This window comes from Protopterus annectens, chromosome 11.part0 (genome assembly GCF_019279795.1).
Source record: "Protopterus annectens isolate FY-2018-M chromosome 11.part0, PAN1.0, whole genome shotgun sequence".
NCBI classification, from domain to species: Eukaryota; Metazoa; Chordata; order Ceratodontiformes; family Protopteridae; genus Protopterus; species Protopterus annectens.
In genome coordinates, this window is record NC_056745.1 from 924541770 (window position 1) to 924566125 (window position 24356).

A 24356-nucleotide genomic window follows, 5' to 3' on the forward strand; every position below is an offset into this window, starting at 1 on the left:
CCATAAGCAACTCCTCGCACATTACCCACTCAAAAGGCCTGAATCTAATATGAGGTATCAACAAAACCTGCTGGAGAGGGGTCTCCCAGAGGGTGCCTGGTCTCTGGAATAGACTTCCCCATACATGTCAAGTACCTCGCTGACCCTCTTCAAGCACAACTTTGATGAGTGGGTAGGAAACCACAAATTTGTCCCAGGGGTTCCACCTTTGTCCCTCATTGAGAGGGGTGGTAGGTACTGACAGAGGTTTCTTTTTTTGGGGGGATAAACTCTTGGCTAGGCTTGTAAGGGCCCCAGGGCCATTAGCATAGTAACCTCCTATGAACGGAGCTGTGGATTCAACTTAGTGACACCCTCCCATAAGAAACCAAGATTCCTGCCCTTTATCAGCCCATAATGTTTACTATAAATCACTGCATCTCCACAGTTTCACCAGGCCATTACTGAACAATATTTCACGTATTAAACCAGCACATAACTGCCAGAGGATGGTTCTACTATAATCAGCAATCAGCAAAATTATACAAAAAGCCAACCGATAAATCAACCCCCCCCCCCCCTGAGGGGGGTATTCTACAGATGCTGCATTCCTAGTCATTTACCAAAACGTTATTTACATTCTGAAGCTCAAAACACAACCATTTCTGTTTTTCAGGCTTTATTTTTAACAAAATGAAAGTGCTCCATTCAAGCAATGCTGCCAGCATTGGAGGCAATCCTGGGCCACAGATCTGCACACTCCTTGGCAACTGGACCTGTGATAGCTGAACCTACAAGACAAAAAACAAAAAAGACACAAAGAATTTAGGTACATGGAAACAAAACGCTTTTGCAAATGTTGCATTACAGAACTGAGCCCCCATAATTTGCATCAAAAAAAAAATATGAAGCTACCCAATCTTGAATTTTCCAACTACTACCACTTTTACTGGCTACTTTCAAAGCTATTACATGGGGCATCAAACATTCTGGTAACCTGACACCTGAAAACCTGCAGTTAAAATGGCTTAGTCTTCAATCAACACAAATCACACTAGTATTAATACATCAAGTACAGTTTAAGAAATATGATCAAAGAGGTATTTTGGTACAGTTCAATGGGGAACGATTTCTTTCATAAAATGTAAAAACAGCATGCTTCTGTCACTCACACACCATGTGTTAAACAGCCAGTCTCAAGTGTGTAATTTGCCCCCCCCCCCAGTCTCAAGGAGCCTCCCCCAAACAAACCTCCTCAGTCAGGCACTTCTCATGCTCTACATTCTGAATGGGAATGTCAACCTACTTCTTTGTGAATGAGGGTATGGCTCAATGGTACGTTTGACTGCAGCTCAAGACTGCCTGTTTAGACCAGAGTGCCTCCTCTGTGACCCTCACCCCCAATCCCAACAAGCTAATCAAATTCTAAAATCAACCACACTACACTTCTAGGTGACCAATGATATCAAGCCAATATAAAACTATAACCCTCAGTTTTACAGTTTGATCTATGGAATTAGACCTGTAGTCTTCTTGACCTTGTCCTTACCAGCTTCTCCCCTTTCTGTACTACCCCTGGTTTTAGTAAAACCCAATCGCCCAGCTTCTTCCTTAACTATACTCTGATCCTCCCACCCAAAAATAAAAATTGTGCAATTACTCCAAAGCAGCCTATTCAAACTTCCTTAACAATTATAAACTTCAAACCCACATACAACCCAGTAGAAGATGCTACCACACAGTTGACTTCTGTTCCCTTATGGGAAAACAGGAGCATGTCCCCATCTCCAATAAAAAAAGTCAAATGCAGAAGCACAAGAGGTAGAATTCCCACAAAAAAACACTAACACAAGACAGGCTTCAAGCCAAATGTCACAAATCTCCCACCTTCCTCAATACCACTTGTGATGCCCCTGCACTGGCCAGTATACAAGGAGCCTCAATCATCACTACTAGCACCAGAGAGGGATGGTACACACAGTAAAGTACAACTTCCCTTAAGAGCACACAGATTGGTCACTTTCTCCAGATCCCCAGTAAGACTCCCCACTGGCACAGCAAGAGGGTCAAGATCTCAGCCAAGTGGCCAAGCAAAGACCTCCAGCAACCTCTGACCAACCAGTGCTTCGTGTCCCCGCCCAAATAACCGACACACGCACACATTCGACTGCATACATGAGCAGAGGAAAGGCTGGCACAGGTTACTAGCTATGCCCCTTTGTCCAGACTAAGGTAGTACCAGCTGCCAGCCACCCTTACTTGGCTACTATAAGGCCCTTTCGAAAGAGTATCCAATCCTACTGTGTAATGTTACTATTATCCAAATGGTAAGTGCGACCAAGACTTTCAATGCTATTTAGGAGTGGCCTGTACAGTGTCACCAAATACATATGCAAGTACTCTAATAGCTTAAATATCTCCAAACCAGCCACAATTAAAAGGTTTAAATATATTTAATAAAAGACAATACTCATAGTAACTTTCATAATCACAGGGAGTACTTTAAAACATTGCAGAAGTGTCTCAAATACAGAAAATTTGTTTTTACTATATTCCTATCTATATAGCTAAAAGATACTACGCCCTAAATAACTTTCTTACAGAGCAAGGCAAACGCAGAGGAGTGGATGTTCTTGCTAGGTCCAAGACACAACGTACAGTCTCAGAGAGAGCTCCCAAATTAATATCAAAACATTACTGCTGTGTTAGCCTAGATGACATCACTGTCACATGCCATCAGTTCCCAAGCTAACAAACAAAATGTAACCTTTCTCTGTGAAAACATACTCCTCTCAGAAGTGCAGCTACTAGAAGTCACAGATCAATGAAAACACTTCACATTTTAAATAATCATTTCTGTTTCAAGATAATGTAAAGATGCTTCTAGCTCTAGACATACTGTCTCCTTCAGTGAAGCTGGGAGAAACTATTTTAAAACAATTCACTTAGTTAACTTAACTTCAATAAAGTATGTTCCAGTTTCCATTGACAGATTTGCACAGGTATCTAGTTTATATACATTTCTGATCTTTTCCAGTAAGGTACACTAGTTACATTCTTAGCTCAGCACATTCTTAGCTCAGCACATAACAGTTCATACACTTCTGCACCAGTAGTTTAATATCCACATAACCTGTAGTCTTCTTACATTTGTAAGAAAACCATGCAAATCATATTAAAATTCCAGGTAACTGGGTCACACCACTCAAACCCATTTCTTACAAGTCTTTGTGCATAGGTTTTGTTCCAGAAATGTACAGAATGGACAGTGGCACCATCTCTGGAAAATGGCTCCATTTAACACCCCAAGAAACGAGTCATTCGCACATCACCTGTAAAAATTTTTTGTTGTACAGTTCTCGAGCCGATATATGACACAGGTGACCTACAATTATTTACAACATCAAAGTAGCTGAAACAATGAAAGCTTGGAGTTTTGGATTTGTAAAAGGTAGGCCATACCTACTAAACCTAGGCCCACCCCCCAAAAATGGTCACTGAAGCCTTGAGTGTTTGACCACCTAAATTGCTAATCTCGCCAAGGCTTTTGACATATCAGATATCCAAAAATTGGAAAGGAAAAAGCACCTCCTCCATCCAAAGAAGTCACCTTAGAGGACTCCAATGCCATTTTCAAAATAATGGCAAATACTTTAACACACACACAAATACAAGGACTGAAAGGCATGGAGAAACCTAGGAATTATTGCAGAACTTAAGTTAAAAGAAAAGCCACAAACAAGAAGAACGTGAGACAAAACACTTACTGACTCAAGCACTCACTACATGAATAAGCCTGTCAAAAAAAAAAAAAAAAAAAGCTGAAATCAGACCAAATATCCAGCAAAGGGCCAAGCCAGTTTCAGCACTCAATTGTATCTGCTAGTGCAGAAGCAAACCGATCGCCAGTATCAAAGAACTACCACTGATTTTGTTAAAAGTCATCTTCCAAGATGTCCAAGGGGACAAGGCACAGGCTCCATACTAGGTGGCCAGTGACCTACCACTGCCCAAGAAGGTTAATCTCTGTACCCAAGGCCCACAGCAGATGCAGACTAACCATCTTCCACTGCTAAGGTGGCTTCTCTCACGAACTTTGCTTTTTGGAGGAAGGATAAATTATATAAAGATCAAATTTTCTATAGATATGTACACCAATTGATTGCACCCCTTCCCAAGGTTTCCTTCAGGGAACACAGCGAGTCCAGTTTAATGCAGAAGTTGACAGCAGACAACTGCCACTTTTCCTGAATGTGAGGAAAGTCATTCTCCCTCCAGGATGAGAACTAGCACTACCAAGCACCTAACAAAAACAAACACACAGATCTAATAACTGTACCAAAACTTTTACAACTCTGGTAGCATCCTGCGAAGGCAAAATGGAAAGCTACTAAATCAATTTGTAAAAAATAAAGTTTTTGTACAGTTATTAGAGCAAGTTTTTGTTACTATGAAGCACCATAATGCATTAAAGAATTCTATATGGAGGAAGACTATGCAACATGCGTACACATCTTGAAGCAGTGTACCATAACAAGAGTAGACCTACAATAAATCACCTTAATGTCTATGGGTCAATGACGTGCAACCAATGCAGCTGAAACTAGTCAAATTACACTTCGTGTTACTACACCACCTTTCGCCACTGTTTCAACTGAAGATCAATCCACCACTGCCATTGGTATATACATTTTCCTCTCAATTGTGCAACCACAGAGTTGCTCAACAGTGTAGGAGCTTAACTCCTAACCCACACAAAAACTCTGGCTCAGTTTACCCTCTCCCCACAGGAAATTTCTAAGGTTTTAGTATAGAGGCCCACAACAACTTTCAAAATGCCTATCCCCAGTATCTGCACTGCATGTTTTTCCCTCTTACAGCTGTCAACTTCATCCTGTCAAACTACTGTAGGTTCACTGACCAAGTACTAGGGTAGCTGCCCCATGGGCCACTAAGCATAGCCAAACCTTTTTAGTCATCTGGTAACAATGACACCAAGAAAAGCCCCTTCTTAAATCACAAAAAAATTCTGCATCAGGACCAATTCTGCCCTCATTCCTACCAGTGTTTATTACCAAGAGAAAAAAAATCACTACCCCTGGGAATTCAAATTCAATTCTCATACATTCAAGTGGCACTCTGTGGAGAAAGTACCCAAATAGGGAACAGCAGCCCCTTAAAGGGTTTACAGAAACAAGCCACAAAAATCTTATTAGCTAATCCCTGTGCTGCCATGAGTGCAGACTTGCAGGAGTCAACATCTTGACTTTGGAATGCTGTAAGAAGTGCAATTTAAGAGATCACAGGCGAGTACTCAGTTTATCTAAATAAGACAGCACTATGCACAAATCTGCTCTTGCCAATCTCCTGTAGCACAGTGCACTTGATTTAACGGTAAGCACCCCCCCCCGCGTTGCAGTTACAATCACTGCTAGCATGGCAATAATGTGCCAAAAGGGAGACTTTCTGGGTTTAAATTTTATCCTCAGCAGTACACCAGAGTAAGTGCAACCCCCCCATGTACATGCATCTTGCAGAGGGGCTTAGACCACCCCTCAAAAAAAAAGTCATCTGGTTGAACCTTTCACTGGTTGATTTCACCTATATAAAGCACTGACCAAGTGCAAATCAAAGTGTAGTGGAGAGGTACACTAATGGTACACATTAACCATACGCCATCTTAAACCCCACTGATGCACCTACACAGAACCACACCTTATTACACCACAAGGCCTACAGCAAAGGATACCTGCATACCATTTAGAATCTCCTTGTGTTCTGACTGAAGGGTGCTTCTCAAACAATTTCAGAGTTCTCCACTGTCTTAATTTTTTTTTTGCTTGAATGAAATTAGATACATTTGCTGGCATTTTCTGATCTGTCCTGAAACTGGTTCTCTCCCTCCCAGCCACCCTACTCCTGTGGTGGTGTTCTAGTTGGTGGCTTTGACATTGCCCGCCCCTGCCGTAAATTTGATCTGGGACACTCCTCCCAGTCTACTGCTCATTCTACCAAATACAGAAAACATACGAGCATTTAAGAAGGCCAACCCACTTAGGTTCTTAACCTTGAATTATCTTCTGCTCCTCCTTTCTCCCTTTGTACTTTACTAAAAAGCAAGTCATTCTGTTCAGAGTATGCTTCTCCGCTGATGAGTATATTTTTTGGCATTTAATTGTTCAGAGTTGAAAAACTGAATTCAGTTCAGAATACAAATTTGAATAAATAGCATTTAAACTGTATTTGCTTTAACACAGCTACACAAGTGTGCTAGCTTGCCCTGCACTTTAATGTTTTAGTGCTGTTTTAGTGGCTCTTTAAAAAAAAAAAAAAAAAAAGAAGAAAAAAAAACTACTTGCTTTCTAAAAAAATTCTAAAAATTGTTTCCTGCATTTCCTGTAACTAGTCTAGTCCAGATACAGATTTAATATATCCAGGACTGCTGGTAAACTTCTGTGCCCCCCCCCCCCAAGCCGTGTGTGTGTTGGAGAGAAGCCTTCTATCTTATCAGTGGGAAGCACTAGGTAGCCTACCAGAAGGAGTGGCTTCTGGCCCAGAAATTGTAGCTTATAGGCAGTTTGGGCAGTTTCTCTCAACTTTTTGGTTTAAAAGCCCATATTTGCACTAATTTCCCACCTTTCCTTAATCTAGATACAAATTTGCTGTATCCAGGAGTTTTGAGCACGTCTGAGTGGTGCCGGCGCCAAAAAGTCTGCTCTTCAATTTTTCCCTTAGATCTGCTAGTTCTCTCCTCTCCTACACTTTTACTAGCTTATTAGTTTAGCACCGTACCAGACTTTTTGTAGCAATTATTGTAGCACAAAAAAGTGCTGCCAGCACTAAAAGTTCTACAAGGAAATAGCTCCAGTACTTAATGCCCACCCTTTCAGGCATGTCTAAAGGTCAGCTCCATGCACTTCCTATTAACCTGCACTTTCTATTAACCTGGTGAACCTGGGCATCCTGAAGCAATGTAGCAACTGCCTCATGTACACTGACAACCCTCTCCCCTTGCCTCCCAACACTCAGACTTGAGAGATGCGCTTATATATCCAAATTGGAAGCCACGCACTCTACAGCAAAGACTGGAACAGCTGGTCAGAAGGTCAATACTTGCACCACATCACATGAACACATAGCCCTCCAGAACACACACCAGCACTGCCTTCACATAAACACAAACCACACACCCACCTTCGTGGAGGCTCTCAAAAATCTACCCAAACAGCAGAGACCTCCAACGCGGAAAAGCACTACCACCACGTCTCAGCACAAACCACAAGACACAGCTAACCTACACAGTGTGCTGCTCAACCTAAGCCCCCAAGGCAAAACAGCATGCTCAACACACAAGTCATAGGTGACTCCGAAGCACACTGATGTCTCTCACTGAAGGAGAAAGTAACAGTCAGCTGTCAGACGTCAGGATCCAGCACATTAATGCATGCACTCGGGTCCCTCAGCAGGTACAAATATGACTCCTTGTACATGTGGATGTGAATGACCGGAGACGTACCTCCCTGGGACTATATTAAGAGACATGGAGGAGCTCTCAGATTTAGCCCAGGCAGGTATGACCCTAGCCCCGAGCAGCAGCCTACCATCACCCAGAATGACACTACAGTACAAGCAGAAAATTACTGATTTAAACAATTGGCTAAGTTTCTGGTGTCATTCTAAGAGGATCCAGTATCTGTCCGCCTGGGGATGACGTGATTGACAGACCTCGATGCTTTGCTAGAGATGGCCTGCATCACCCCCTGGGCTTCTGGATACTGGCCAAGGCTCTTGCCACCCCCTACAATGCCTTTTGGTGGTGTTCCAAAGACCAAATTTTCACTGTAACCGCTACAAACAAATGCAATACAAGGGTCATGCTGTTCAACGCTAGAAGTCCAAATCTAAAAATGCACTAGCTCACAGCACTCCTTAAAATGGAACACAGACATTTTAACAGAGACCTGGTTCAAGGCAGCAGAAAGCACCTCTGCACTACCAGGCTACAACTCTAACATGGGCGGCCATTGCTCTACAAACAGTTAACTCCTCCCTGGTTAGATCAGACCACAAACTAATCACCTTGGAAATCCAACCCCCCCCCCCCCCACAAAGGTAACCACCACGAAAAGCTTCTCCAAAGCTAACTTTGGGCTCCTAAAAAACAGAGTGGCTAACTTCACAGCACCCATGCAAATGGAGAATAGTTGCATGACCGCCAAATCATACACCAATGCACTGTACAAACACATACACAAATGCATGGATTTCGTCATAATCCAATAGAACCAAGATGCTCTCCTAAAAAAACACAATCTGGTGGTCTCCTGCCATAAACAAACTACAACAGAAGGAGGAAAACTTATGTGGAATAAGGTACAGAGACTGGGAAAAACCACCTTATCAGCCTCAACAAAAAGTTGAGATCCCTCATAAAATCCTAAAGCCAGCTGTGAAAACAGACTTGCAGCAGATAGTGAAGACAACCACAAGGTTTTCTACAGTTATGTAAAGAATCTCCACGGCAATACCCAAATTTGCTCCGAGCTATTGCACGATGGTACCTCCTATACAGAGCCAGCAAATATTGCCAATATACTGGCCAACAGATTCAGTGCCAAACTTTACCCCTCTCCCCCCCAAGGGCCAATCACAATACCAGTAGATTGCCAGGCTCCCAGTATTACTGCTGCACAGGTTAAAACAGCACTGTCCAAGGCCATGAATACAGCTTCTATGGGACCTGACAATATCCTTGGCTGTGCTCTACATGAACTACAGAGTGAACTGGCACTTCACCTGTGTGCCCTGCTCAATCACAGCCTCACCTCAGACTGTCTCCACCGAACGGCGCACTACTACAGTTATCCCTCTCTACAAAGGAGGAGCGAATACAGACCCTGGGAACTATCGCTCCATTAGCCCGACGAGTCTGATATGCAAAGCTATGGAACACATCATCATGGACCTAATAAACAAGGATATAGGGAATCTCCAAACTCTGGATCCTACACAGTATGGTTTTATGAAGGGTAGATCATGCCTGCTCAATTTCGAGTCAGTCACCAGAGCTGTGGATGAAAGCAAGTTGGTTCATACAGCCTACCTTCATCTGGCCAAGGCCTTTGATATTCCCCACTCAGGAATCATAGAAAAACTAAGCTAGGCATCGACCCCTATATCACTAGGTGGGTTGCAAACTGGTTCACAGATGGAGTCAGAACACATATTGTGAAAGTAGCTAAGTCAGACTGCAGACCAATCATAAGTGGAGTCCCACAGGGGTCGGTCCTGGGTCCTCTCCTGTTTGGTATCTACTTCTCTTGGTCCAAGCCAACATACAAAAGGACTCTAGCTGACAGTTTACAGACTATTACAAGTTGGGGGCTATTAACTCCAAATGATGCTGACATCCTACAGAAAGGCCTCAATAAGACCGACTGGAGTCTAACAATGGCCTTAAGCTCAATGCCAAAAATGTGTAGTCATCCCCCCTGGGAAAAACCCGGTTCCCCTGAATTACCACATAGATGGTTGTGCACTAAACACAGAAGGCGTTATAAGAGATCTGGGAACACAGATTGACAGCAACCTCTTATGAGCACCACATTGCCACTGTGGTCAGAAAGTCCTATGTGGCACATCTCATTACCAAGGGTTTTGCATCCAGGAAGAAAGAGGTCATTGTCTCTACTCTTCCTCATTAGGCCAACTGAGTACAAAGCTCCCATTTGGCATGTACCTCACTAAAGACACCTGCAACAAACTAGAGAGAACGCAAAAGTACCTCACAGAGGATCCTAGGCTTTAAACACTTGTCCTATATGGACAGACAAACTCAAACTATTCTGTCTCATATCACCTACCTGGAGGCAATCTCTGCTCAACTTACAAAGCCATGTCTGACCCAGATGTTAGAAATGCTACATCTAAAGAAATACCAATCCCTCTGCACCACTCTCCAGAGACCTCAACCTCATTACCAGAAACAGAACATGCTGGTGGGACAGGTTCATAACCAAGAGACTGCCCATGCTATGGAACAGACTTCTCATATATGTCAAAACAGAGCATCTCACTGGCTCTTTTTTCAAGAGAAATCTTGAATGGATGGGAAATTCAAAGTTCACCCTGGGGATCACTCCAATGGCTCTACTCGACAGAGGCACTGGAAACTAAGATCAGGTGGCACTATGCCAGAGTAATCTTGTAAAGGCTCCAGGGCCATTAGCCTAGTACACACCTATGAACCTGTGTGAAATTACTTTGGTCTGATCCTTAAGAGGCCAGCCTTTCTGTAACTTCACTCACTACACCTCTGCTATTACATCTGTAAAGACAAAACCTGAAGGACCCCCCCCTCTATCCTATAGTACATTCTGCAGTCTCTGTACACTGTTACCCCCAAACCTGCACTGCCCACTCCTCTGCCGGGGAATTACTTTGGCAACACAGGTGTTTAAGTGAACGCCTGCATCATCAGTTTGACACAGCAAATCTAGGAAGGGGCTGCTTAAAACAGTAATATTCTGGGGACAGTCCATTGTGAAAACAATGGCTATGCCCATTTGCCACGTCACTTAAAGGGACAACCCAATGTCTAAATTAGGGTCCCAAGTTAAGCTGACAGAAATAAGACTCAAAGTCACTTCATTCCCACCCAGAGTGGGATTTTACTTTTAAATATCCTGCAAATCCACAGTTTGTAGTTTCAGCTCCCAGGATAAACTAACTTTTGGATTGGTGTCCCTATTTATGCTCACAATCTGGGCATTACGGGACAAATTTAGCTTTCCAAAGGAATCTGGATGTCTGCCCCCATGGCAGACGAGAGTAAAAAAAAAAAAAATAAAATTAGTAATGACTACCATTTTGCTGCAACCTGCTTTGGGAGGTGAAGTCATAGCAAGACTAAGTGTTTTTCATAGTCTACCCATAGTAGTCCTTAGGTGAATAGAAATTGATTTGTGATAACAAAGCTGCTCCTTTTTTCTGCATTTTTCATAATGAAATCCTACTTTTAAAAGTCACCAAGTGAGATTGGAGATATGCAGACATTTTCAGAGCTCAAAAATATAGTCCTCAGCAAGAACAGCTAAGCCTCATAAATGGACCACTTAGCAGAAAGTCAGTGCTTACAGAAGCTTGCTCATGTAGACAAAAAGTACTACTGTCAAAGGAATGTTATTTGGGAAGTACACAAAATCTGAATTATCCAACAGAGCTTCTGACTCTTGTGTAGTACTTTCCCTGAAGACCAGTAAGCAATGCAATAGACTTAGTGATACCAGCAAATTCTCACCCTGTCTCTCTTGAAATCAACTTAACACTAGACAAAAAAAACTTCAGCCCATTAATGAAATGCAAACAGCTACCGATAATGCTTTTACATTCCAGGATTTGTTAGTATGAGCCCCATAGGAATGGCACTGAGGGTTAACATATTTTAAGTCTGAGACAAATGCGTCTCAGAGACCTTCTTTACTCAGAAGTATGGCAACAGAGTAAGCATAAATAGCTGGCTTAAACAGGAGTCGGCACATGTCCACCCCTGCAAATCAAAATTTGCAAAGAACGGTGGTTTTAGACACTGTTCTGTATTTGCATACTTCCAAGAGTCTGGAACTTGTAATTATAGGTCTTGGAATTTTAAAAGGCAATCCAAGCTACCACTTCAACATGGAACCAAATTAGGTACGTGGTCCCAGCCATATCCAGTTGTTGCAAGGCCCACCTCCAATGAATGAAGCAAACAGGATAAAGGGGCTTCTAGAGTTATTACTTTCATCTAGCTCTTAACATGCAAACAATTTGAATGTTTTTCCAGAGGTCAGTTTATATCTGGAGGGAATTGCGATGCTTAAAGACAACGAACCAGCCCACTCCAGCAAAATATAAAAAGGGACAAACCCATACTCAGCCTCTTCTTTTCCCCATAATGATTTAAATGCATTTCCTGAACAGCACCAAGGTTGCTTATTAATGCAGATTAAAACCTGCACAGACAAACAGTACACCATTAAAAAAAAACTGAAGAGATGCCAACTGTAGGCATGCTTTCAAAAGGGAGGAACGTACCTTTCATTTCACCTTTGTTATTTACAATTACACCTGCATTATCTTCAAAGTAAAGGAACACCCCGTCTTTCCTCCGATACGATTTTCTCTGTCTTATAACAACTGCAGGATGCACTGGAGAAAAAAAGGTTACGATTAGTAACACAGGAAATACTTCAGCATAAACTATAAAACTTCTTTAAGGTGAAAGCACAGCTACCTGCAAACCAGGGACTTCCATGGATATGAAACTTTAAAAAGAGGGCTTCATTAGCATAAAATAGTGACACTTTCAAAATTGTACAGGTTTACAGCTGCAATGTCTAGCGGTTATAGGCAGTTAGCACCAAAGTTTGTGTGTGTATAGTGGTTAAGTCAAAGTTAGCAGTAAGAGCCGAGAAAGACTTCACTGCACCTGACACAATCAGATGCTGTTACATCACGGATTGAGATTAACACCAGAGAAATGCTGCCACCTCACCCAAGAGTGATGCATTTCTCTCCCCTTCCACGACACCTCACCCAGTCACTGAAAAGGCAGGGCAAGTGCTTTTAAGGAGGGCTACAATGCATAAGCAAATAAAAATATGGCACAAGTCTTTCCCTGGAAAAAGAAAACACAAGTAAACTGACAAACTAGAAGAGTCACCAGTAACAGAAAAGAGCTAGTGAAGAAACAGTGTACAAGAATAACACTGAAAAGTTTAACTTAATCCTAAGCACTTTAAATTTGGGTACTATACCATGCAAATGAATATTCTGCGGTAGTGTTATTACCTCACAGCAAAAGGTTCTCCTGTTCGATTCTCGGCTTGGCAGTGTCTTCTGTGTAGAGTCTGCACGTCATCCCAGCAGTTGGGTAGAGCTTGAAAGACATGCGTGCGTAAATGGGCATGCCTTCGTTGAAGGTTGGATGTCGAGCTGGCACCTCAGCATTTCGTAAAAACCTACTGCCAATCATTAGCGGACCGGAGTTCCGCTGTGGCGACCCCTGAAGAGGAGGAGGAATAGGAGTGTCAAATGAATGCTGCTGTGCACTGTGAAAAAGCAAAGGGCAACAGAATACTGTTAACTATCCTGCACTCCAACCTCTTTGGCTATTAGTGTATTTTAAGCAGCAGATCAGCTGTCCATCTCACAATGCTGACTGTTTTGGATACACAGCGATTCACACAGCTCTATACAATACAGGTTTAATTTATCAAGAGGTTTGCAGAGTACAAGTGTGACTGTGTGCGTGAGATCATAACAGACTACTAATCTACCATAAGTGTATGTGTGTGTATCTATTTGTAAAATCTTACTTGTGTGCACATAGGCATGCTCAGCTCATCCAACCCACCAGTCATTTCACCTTTACACCACTAGTCTAGATGAAGACAGGAAAACATGCTTTAACATACAAGAGAAAGGAATCCAAACGGATTTTGGATTGAGAAAAAGCTGCAACTCACAATCACACCAGTACTGCAAGCACCATGACAACCATTCTGTAGTATAAAATTTTTTAGTCATTCTTCACTGACAAGACTATTTTACACCCATCTGAGCTACCACCAACTCGGGGGAGATCAAGGTAGGTTTAATGGCTTATCTGACGGATGACAGGTATGCACCCCCCCATGCTGAAATGCAATGCCGGCAATTGATCTTTGTGACAATAGAACCCAGAGCTTCCTGCACTAAAGGTGAGTGCGCTACCTGTAATACCACGGACACTGCTAATATCACACTATGTAAATTTATACAGCATAGAATATGTAAACTTTATACAGCATAGAAGATGCAGATAACTGAGCACACTATCAAGATAAGGGGAAAAATGGAGTCTCATGGTGGAGCTTTCCTTTAATTATTAACTAGAAGTGCATTCATATAGTTAACATGCAACATACACATTACTGTTGCACCACGGACTGAGGTTAACAGCACATGCTGCCACCTCACCCAAGAGTGATGCATTTCTCTCCCCTTCCATGACACCTCACCCAGTCACTGAAAAGGCAGGGCAAGTGCTTTTAAGGAGGGCTACAATGCATAAGCAAATAAAAATATGGCACAAGTCTTTCCCTGGAAAAAGAAAATAAACACAAGTAAACTGACAAACTAGAAGAGAGTCACCAGTAACAGAAAAGAGCTAGTGAAGAAACAGTAAGTTTAACTTAATCCTAAGCACTTTAAATTTGGGTACTATACCATGCAAATGAATATTCTGCGGTAGCGTTATTACCTCACAGCAAAAGGTTCTCCTGTTCGATTCTCGGCTTGGCAGTGTCTTCTGTGTAGAGTCTGCATGTCCTCCCAGCGGTTGGGTAGAGCTTGAAAGACATGCGTGCGTAAATGGGCATGCCTTCGTTGAAGGTCGGACGTCGAGCTGGCACCTCAGCATTTCGTAAAAAAATCTACTGCCAATCATTAGCGGACCGGAGTTCCGCTGTGGCGACCCCTGAAGAGGAATGTCAAATGAATGCTGCTGTGCACTGTGAAAAAGCAAAGGGCAACAGAATACTGTTAACTATCCTGCACTCCAACCTCTTTGGCTATTAGTGTATTTTAAGCAGATCAGCTGTCCCATCTCACAATGCTGACCGTTTTGGATTCACACAGCTCTATACAACACAGGTTTCATTTATCAAGAGGTTTGCAGAGTACAAGTGCGACTGTGTGCGTGAGAGATCATAACAGACTACTAATCTACCATAAGTGTATGTGTGTGTATCTATTTGTAAAATCTTACTTGTGTGCACATAGGCATGCTCAGCTCATCCAACCCACCAGTCATTTCACCTTTACACCACTAGTCTAGATGAAGACAGGAAAACATGCTTTAACATACAAGAGAAAGGAATCCAAACGGATTTTGGATTGAGAAAAAGCTGCAACTCACAATCACACCAGTACTGCAAGCACCATGACAACCATTCTGGAGTATAACATTTTTTAGTCATTCTTCACTGACCAGACTATTTTACACCCATCTGAGCTACCACCAACTCGGGGGAGATCAAGGTAGGTTTAATGGCTTATCTGACGGATGACAGGTATGCACCCCCCCATGCTGAAATGCAATGCCAGCAATTGATCTTTGTGGCAATAGAACCCAGAGCTTCCTGCACTAAAGGTGAGTGCGCTACCTGTAATACCACGGACACTGCTAATATCACACTTTGTAAATTTATACAGCATAGAATATGTAAAATGTATACAGCATAGAAGATGCAGATAACTGAGCACACTATCAAGATAATGGGAAAAATGGAGTCTCATGGTGGAGCTTTCCTTTAATTATGAACTAGAAGTGCATTCATATAGTTAACATGCCACATACACATTACTGTTGCACCACGGATTGAGGTTAACAGCACGTGCTGCCACCTCACCCAAGAGTGATGCATCACTCTACCCTTCCACGACAGCTCACCCCATCACTAAATAGATAGAGCAAGTGCTTTTTAAGAGGGTTGCTACACATGCAATAACACTAAATATAGCATAAACCCTTCAACACAATTGTATTTCAAGACAGACTTTCATTAACTGAGTTAACCCATTAGGTACAGCCTAGCTTCCAAGAAATGATCTGGTACTCAAACTGGACTACAGTAAAATTTAGCAGGTCCTTGACAAAATTCCCCTACTCTTAAGTGTTATGGGAATTTTTTTTTTTTTGCTTCCACATGACTTAGACAGATGGGACCCCAATCAGCTGATAACCCCCCCAAATCCTATACTACAGCTTCAGTTCTGGAAAGATAGCCTCTGTACATAACATAGAAATAAAAAACAGCCTTCTGAAGGAGAGGATAGGATGAAAGCAGGAATCTCTCACCATCAAGCTGAATGACTACTTAAATTGACAAAAACTAGATAAATAAGTGATGTACAATGTTTGCAACTACAGTCGTGTTTGATGTATAAGGTTTGCAACTAAGTTATGTCAAAGTTTTTCATTTATATAAATGTAAAACTACCTATGTCATATGTGAACTGGTTGGGGGGGGGGGGCGGCAAAAGTGACTACTTAGTCATAGTACAGTAGGTACCGCAATAGTCTCACAAAACATACCACAGCAGAAGTGTGCTTAAGTATAGTCTGTCAGTGATGGGTTACTAGGACTCTAGGACTGTTCCAAAGCCATCACAACACCAGCACTGCTCAAGGTACGAGCACAGTCCCAAACCTACCGATTTCCCCACCAACACCAGCACTGCTCAAGGTACGAGCACAGTCCCAAACCTACCGATTTCCCCACCAACACCAGCACTGCTCAAGGTACGAGCACAGTCCCAAACCTACTGATTTCCCCACCAATACCAGCACTGCTCAAGGTACGAGCACAGTTCCAAACCTTCTGATTTCCCCACCAATACCAGCACTGCTCAAGGTACGAGCACAGTTCCTACTGATTTCCCCACCAATCCCAGCACTGCTCAAGGTACGAGCACAGTTCCAAACCTACGGATTTCCCCACCAATACCAGCACTGCTCAAGGTACGAGCACAGTCCCAAACCTACGGATTTCCCCACCAATACCAGCACTGTAGGGAATGGAGAGAACAGGCAGTAAGAGGAAGGCCTGAGCAAACTACACTGTAGCCAGTCCACTTATCTGCCAGCCCCCCCAACACAGTAGCCAGTCCACACTCGTGTGCCAGTCCCCCTATAGTATTGCAGGACCATATTGTGCAGCCTGGGCACCTGAAGACCGAAACCCAGTTTGGGAAATGTATGGGCATCTCTGGGTCAGGAGAAGTAACACCATGATGGTTATCCATCTGAAGATTATCACTGTAATTCAGGCTGCAAAGAACAATTCTTTGACACTCCCCAGAATTTCAATATTGTGCAACTCATGACATCTTAGCCCGCTCTACACATTGATAGTACAAATCCCTGTCTGTAGCTACATGAAGCTAAAAAGATGAAAGGAATCTTACAGGCAACAGGACAGTTTACAGTACAACATTTCCTGTATGCATGCCATGCTAAATGATGGTGAAATGGCAGACAAGATGCAGGAAAACAAAAAAAGGGGCGGGGGGGGGTTACAGTCATGTAACGTAAAGGTGCCTTTCATAATCTACTGCACTAATTTATGAAAAAACGGTTGTCAAGTTCTCCTCTCTGGACAAACAAAACAAAAGCCACCCCCCTTGCTAGTTGTATATAAAACAAACTGATGCAACATTACTATTCCTAGAGCACCACTTGCTGCATCACAGTGCTGACCATTATTCAGGGAGGCAACTAATTAACCCTGCAAACGGAAAACAATGAAAGCCAAAGGTACATATTCACTCAGAAGAAATATACAAACGAGAGGAACAGCAGCTACATATGCATCCAAATAAGTGACTGTGCAATACTTAAATATTCTTTAACTGGTTAAATACACCCAACAACATAGCCACCCCCCACTTAAAATCAGTTAAATACAACTGCAATTTCACTGGGGTGCAAGGCAGCAAGCTTTGGATAAAGCCGTAAATCACAAACATTTCTGACCCTTCAGCCATGATATGAACCTATAGTTCAACATTATTAACTTAGCAAAACGATTAAACTAAATACAGAACAGCTAAACTGATGTGTAACTGCAGAAAGTCTATACAAAACAGAAATGCTGACTGAATTAGAGTAACTAAAGGTGGTCAGCATTACTTACCCTTCTTCCTTAGTTCTGGCTTGCCTTTTTTGACTGTTGCCATCACCATGTCACCCACTCCGGCAGCTGGAAGTCTGTTCAGACGGCCTTTGATTCCCTTCACAGAAATTATATACAAGTTCTTCGCACCTTAAGAAATTGCATACATTTAAATGTAAAATATTTGTGTTATGACCAGTTCAGTAAATCAATTCATTACTTTCACAGACATGTCAAATCAAAAGTTATTTTCAGCAGTATCAAACAGTGTAGCCTTAACACAAAGCTCCAGACTCCTATTCTGGTCTTAAAATGGGGTCTGAATTTCTCCACAAGTGCAGACAATGTTTTAAGCAAAATGAACAGTGAAACTCACAAAACTAGAAGAGAGTACAAACTCAGTTACACTACCTTTAAAGTTACATCAATCACACCACCAATAAAGGAATGTTCACCACGCTTTTAGATTAAGACTGTGTTCAAGTGAGCACACCTAATTAAAAAAGTCACCCCCCCCATCATGGGTAGTACGAGTCCTTCCATGGGTCTACCTAGACAACATTACACACTAAATGAATCCAAAAAGCACACAGTTAATCTGGTTGAAGAACCCAAGTGAAGTTAATCTTGTAGGCTTGAACTTCACACATCTTCAATCTCAGCCTACAGACTCTGGTCCAAAAGTCACATGCATCTCCCACCAGCTGTTGGTTCTCACACACCCTCATTAACTCTAAAAAACACACCTACAAACTGCAAAGTCTACTTAATAAAGCCATTACTGTACAACACACAAATAAAGGTCTCAGAAAAAAAAAACACAGGTACACACCTAACTGATCTTAACACAGCCTCCCATTTTCTAAACCACTTGTTTTGGTGGGGGGTGGTAACCAGCGGAAAAGGACAAACCTCACTTACAGACAGCAACAGACTCCAATGGATATATAGATCCACACACACACACACACACACACACACACACACGATCAACAGGCAAGCAGAGATGTGCAATTCTCCAGCTTGTACTGGTCTGCTAAAGGGCTCTCTGTGGGCCAAGCTGGAGATACCCTTACTAGGTGACCAAACTACCTCAGTTGGCTCCTCTCAATGCACAGAAAGCGGCTGAAATCTAGTCCTTCACTATCAAAGACAATGAGCCCAGCAATCCCGAGACAGAACTTTACAGCATGTTAATTTGTCGTTGTTCACTACCCAAAGCTCATGATCTTAAGTGAAGAAAATTACAGAAATACTGGGAAACCAACAGCTGTATCCTAGACCATGTTCCTGTATCACTTGTTCTAGTACAATACTTGCATTAATACTGTGTCCATTTGCTGGTCCAGTTCACAAACCACTACTCACACACAGCAAGACTCAAATATGCAACTCTTCCACTTAAAATAACCGCACATCTTTATCTGCAGAGGTACAAAAACCTTCACCTGATTCAGTAATGCATTTTCTCATTACAACTGCTTCACACTCAAGTCATAACTGCACCACAAGCTTGAGACCAGCGAGAAAAACTCTACAAAACGATTCTCAGATGAAGTCTCATTTCAAGCACCCAGGCACAAGCTTCCGCAGTGAGGTACAGATATTACAACTGAACACAGTCTTCGTACCCTTGCTTTCTGAAATTGAGGACTGCAATCCCAATTTGTCACACCAAAGAAATGGTACCCATCTTCCTTTCAACACAGGAAGGACATGTTAACACACCCAACAATATATACAGCACACACACGACTTCCAACAGGATCTCATTCATTCCTGCAGCATTAGCACTTAAGAGTTCAATCCCCATCACCAGAAATGGACCCAGTCTCAGTAGCTACATCTGGCCATGGCACCCCACGATAAGCATGTCCAGCAGACTTGGGAACTCACTGTCACTTCCACTACCCAAAACTAAACCCAACTGACATCACTTTCTTCACCTTTGATGGAAGCAGCCAAACACAATGTCCTGCCCAATCCTCCAGTGTCATATTTGCTTTGCCAGAACTTCTCTAAGTCATACAAAAGTCAATCCTCCATAGCTCCAAACTTCTCCCACACCAGGGCCTTTGCTTTGGTGCCTTAACTGCTACCTTGGTCAAACTCAAAGAACCCTTTGTCAGCACTGCATGGAAGTCCTACTATAATTCAACCAATTACCTCACTTTTGGTGTCCACCAATGGACCCCAGGGTTACGGCTATAACCAGTTTGCTTTCAGTCACAACCCCATGCATCCACCTCAACTACGGGGGTCGTGAAAAAGGTATATTCAAACTCCCATTCTATTTCATCTCCATTGGGATCAAAAATAAGCTCTTAATAGAGATGGTACAGTTAATTACCTACACAAGAATGTGTCACACTCAGAACACCCTCAATGCATACACGGCTCTCAAGTCTGGTCAGAAGTAGCCCATTTAGTCCAAATCACCATCTAAATGAAATAAACCTTTTACACTAAGCTTACTGTCAGCTCTTCCCTTGGACTTTGATTTATTTGGGCTCGGTGGCTGTGGTGTTCTGTTTTTACAAATCACCATCTAGGGATAAATTGTTAGTTCAGCACCTTTCTTTGCCAAAGTACCAAAACTACAAGTCTCAGATATGTAGACATTACAAAAGCCACTGAACCTGTCTCAAGGTGCACTGGTACTAAATACACCTATAAACAAACATATTCAAATGCGATCTTATTCAACAGCAATCATGGCTTAAAAAAAAAAACTAACTAGGAAATTCCAAGTTGGCATATAAACTATTTAACCAGGAAATTCCAAAATGACATTCCACTTTCAGAGAAAGACCACTGAGCAAAAGCTCAAGCACAAAACAAACATTTTAAAATGTGGCACCTGTAGGAATGCTTTATTTTTTTTATCTATATATGGTGAGAGAGAGACAACTCCCTTACGAATGCATGTTAAAGATAAATATAACAAAAGTATCAAACAGGAGGAGTAATTTCAACACAAGGACAAGAACAAAGTCAAACTGACAAAAAGCCAGTGCGACTATGTTAAATAAAAGGGTATGAGGTAAGGAATATCCACCAGACATTCACATTTGGGAAGGCAGGGAGGACAACCCACTACTGCACCTTGCCTTTTATTGTAGATGTATCTACAGTATAGTTTTATTAACCAGATTAAAAACAAAGCTAGAAATAATGGATTTCCTTCATGCTGTATTTTAACCATGCAAGTCCACTAAACACAGGTGTCCATATTAAGGGCCAGGCCAGACCACTGCAGTGTGCTAACCGAAAACTGGCTATCAAGCCCAACACCTAGGGTAAAGCTTGCACCAGTTATCGGTTAGGCACCTCTAGCTGTACAGTTAGACAATTTTACAGAACTATCACAAAGCACAAACTACACATTTAAACACTATTCTACATAAACTACCTCAACTTTAACCATTTAGCAACCATGATAAAACAGACTAAAAAATAAAGGCCAAGAACTAGTTCAGCAGACTAAGCAAAACTTTACTATCACACACATTTAAGCACATACAGGTGGCACACAAACACACACGTGTGCTTTTACTAAAAATCATAATACACACTCCCAAATAGCAGCAACATGTCATTTTGGAAATCAATGGCCATTTAAAAAAAAATACATATTTTCTTTTATAAACAATGACCAACAGTATAGGACTGGAAATATATCTTGAGGTGCAGTGGGGGAGAAAAAACACACACACGACTAATACAGAATATGCACACTCACCTGTGTTGTCAGCACAGTTTATGACTGCACCAACTGGCAACCCAAGAGAGATGCGAAACTTCGCTCCAGACGAACCACCACGTCCTGCAATACAAAAACAAGAAACTGACTGACGTAGTTGTAGGCAAGCCTTTCCCCTTCCCTTGAATGATCAAACAATACCAACTACTTGAAAGTTAGTTATCTTAAAGGAACCTTCATTCTAAAACAACGCTACTTTTTCAGCAACGTTTATATTTAACTAAAAACATCCAGAGGAAATCCATCACTCTGGCATGCTGACAAGATACAGGGTATGCTGCAAGAAACAGTACTGCTCAATAGAAAAAAGCTGACCAAGCCAACATTTCAACACCTTACAGGGGCAAACCCTGCCATATAATTCCTTATGCATACAAAACACAATAATTGGGATACTGAAGAGGAGCAAAAATATGGCACAAAACAGTAAGACTATAACAAACTTGGATTTTTATTTACAAATTACACTCAATTTAGTTCTCAGCCGAGTATAAAACACTATCCAACAAGAAACCACCATTGTTAAATCAAAATCTAAAGGCATTAGCCTCTTGGTTACAATATTATACCGAAGCCTATGACCTCCATATAGCCATCATCTTGGATCCAGAATTGGTCTCTGCAACAATACAGCTCTGCCCTTCCTCATCAAAACATTCATCTGTGCATGACAGAGGCCTCACTTCAGCCATGTTCATTAACCTTAATACAGATCATCCTTACAGGATTAAAAGCAGATTCTTACATTATGGCTTCCATGCCACTGAACTGATTCTGATCATTTGTAACGAATGGCCAACCTAAGACAACATTCTACATTGTGTTATCTGGCACACTACAAGGCTCTGTCCCAGAACTTACCATCTACATGAATGCCCTTGTAATGTCGTGTGCAACAAAAAATATCAAGCAATACATGGAAGGCACTTATTTGGGGATTTAGCAGCTCATGTATTTGTAAAACACTCAATTCAACTTCTAACTTCACTACATCATTTATTTTTTTTAATATAATCAGTTTATCTTAACAGTGGTTTTTGGACCTTTGGACCCCCCCCCCCCAAAAGCTTACTTAAGCTGAATCTCATTGGCCCAGATAGAGAGTGTTTAACCTGATCCACCAATTGCATCCACAATGTGGTAAATAAAATCTAAAATAGGACAAGCTTGGAACTAGTCAGTGTACTACTCACCATGTACTCCCTACCCATCAATGCCAGGAAACATTACAAAAAAATCTCATGTCACGCCAACATATAACTTATCAAAAACTTGGTTTCTTACACTACTGGACAAACTACTTCATGTACATCAACTCTCTCGCACCGAATTTTGCGAGAGTATGTTCCAGACCACTTAGAAGTTAATCTTCCAATAGATTTCACACAACTTTCCACCATTTCATTTGCCCATAATGATCTACTCGGAGCTGTAACAGCCTACAAGCAGCCAAAACTGCAACAGCAACAAATTAAATTCAAATGTACCAGAATTGTCAAACAACCAAAGGTTCTCAGCTGCTTAAAATAGCCATGCAGGATTTGCACATCTTTAGATTCCCATTAAGTACCAAATACACATGTGCAAGCATTATATACACACACATATATACATACACGCTCATTACACGTTACTCTGTACTGCTGTATTCGCAAGTGCATCGTAACTTCACTCCAATTTTACATTTTAACGCTTTAACTAGATTGTCACTGAAAGTGCCCCCGTGATCCAAATTACTTTCCTACTAAACATGCAAACCGGATCCCTTGCTCATTGCATCACTACAAGCAAATACCAGAAGCTTAAGTTTCCTTGCTTTTAAACAGTTTATTTATCCAGGAAAACCATACACCTACTCCTTAGAATAACTTAGTGGGAGAACTACAGATGCTCATAACTAGGCATTTTAATTTCTTTAAAAAATAGCATATTGCTAACACTTCGCTGAAAGTAACACTACTAAATCCATTCTAATATGTTCACTAGTAACGACTGTCTGTAAAGCACACCTTCCTATTTGGAAAGAACACGACTGTGCACAACACGTTAACTGGGATACAGCACCAATCACAACGGAACGACGAAAAAAATAAACATATTGGTGAAACGCTGTACTTTAAAATGCTGAAACGTGGGCCACAAACAGTTCTCGGGGAGAAGCATTTGAATAAACCACAGATCAGGCCTGCAAATTAAATAGGGACACAGCAGCAGAGCCGGCCCAGCCAGCAGCAAACTGCTACAACGAGACGTCCAGCTTAAGTGGGGAAACTATCACTACACAGAAACGGGGCACCAGAGGGGAACTTTTATTTACAAAGTTCTGACCCATTGCTATAAAATAGCGACACATAACCTTTCCACCACATACTGCGGGAAGCAAACGGACTATTTACTTACAATACTGAGGCGATGTCAATAGATAGCTTATTACTACCATTAGACAAACTCACCTCTCTTAGACATTTTGGTTTCCGGAAAAAGGCGGAAGTATGTAAAGGATGATGGGATATAGGAGACTTTTCGGTCACGTGATATACGTTCAACACGTACCGAAACTTTAGTGGGGATGTTTTAAATGTTTTTTTATTATCCAGTGTGGATTACAAGAGGTTTAGCGCAAATGTAATTAAAAGAAATATGGCTATTTTAGCTAGTCTGTTTTTCGAAGGTGAGGGGAAATTGGATTACTCGAAGAAACCAACCTACATGCCTTACGGACGTAAAGATTTCACATACACCGAGAGGAACTCCGGTTTGATGTGATAGTTGAACCGTTGAGCTTTCCTAGATGGAGACTTATCCTAATCTGTTATGTATTTTGAATGAGTCGTGAATCGTATGTGTTCTTGTTTTTGGCATCTGTCCCTGATTTTGACTCAGATTTTAGCTGTGCCTCTGATTTTGATTCAGAT

General features: G+C 41.8%; 2 protein-coding genes and 2 non-coding genes across 5 annotated transcripts in view; 1 reads left to right on the plus strand and 3 right to left on the minus strand.

Annotated features, from left to right (window-relative positions):
* Positions 1-669: 669 nt before the first annotated feature.
* Positions 670-23988, minus strand: RPL23 (ribosomal protein L23). Its single transcript, XM_044088318.1, has 5 exons — positions 23895-23988; positions 21421-21504; positions 17700-17828; positions 12055-12168; positions 670-770 (listed from the first exon to the last, which is right to left on the minus strand). The coding sequence occupies exons 1-5, from the start codon at positions 23905-23907 to the stop codon at positions 688-690; spliced, it is 423 nt and encodes a 140-aa protein (XP_043944253.1). The 5' UTR covers positions 23908-23988; the 3' UTR covers positions 670-687.
* On the minus strand, positions 13933-14062 carry LOC122816028. The gene has a single exon (XR_006367037.1). It is a non-coding gene; the product is annotated as a small nucleolar RNA SNORA21 (small nucleolar RNA).
* Positions 15366-15494, minus strand: LOC122816029. The gene has a single exon (XR_006367038.1). It is a non-coding gene; the product is annotated as a small nucleolar RNA SNORA21 (small nucleolar RNA).
* The window catches only part of LOC122815644 (uncharacterized protein C17orf98-like), a 78006-nt gene continuing 77637 nt past the window's right edge, over positions 23988-24356 (plus strand). Inside the window, exon 1 of one of the 2 annotated variants that reach the window (XM_044088316.1) lies at positions 23988-24112. In XM_044088316.1, the coding sequence (XP_043944251.1) occupies positions 24082-24112 (31 nt within the window). In that variant the 5' untranslated portion in view covers positions 23988-24081. Of the gene's footprint in view, positions 24281-24356 lie in introns of both variants that reach the window. The other variant, XM_044088317.1, reaches the window with a different exon arrangement.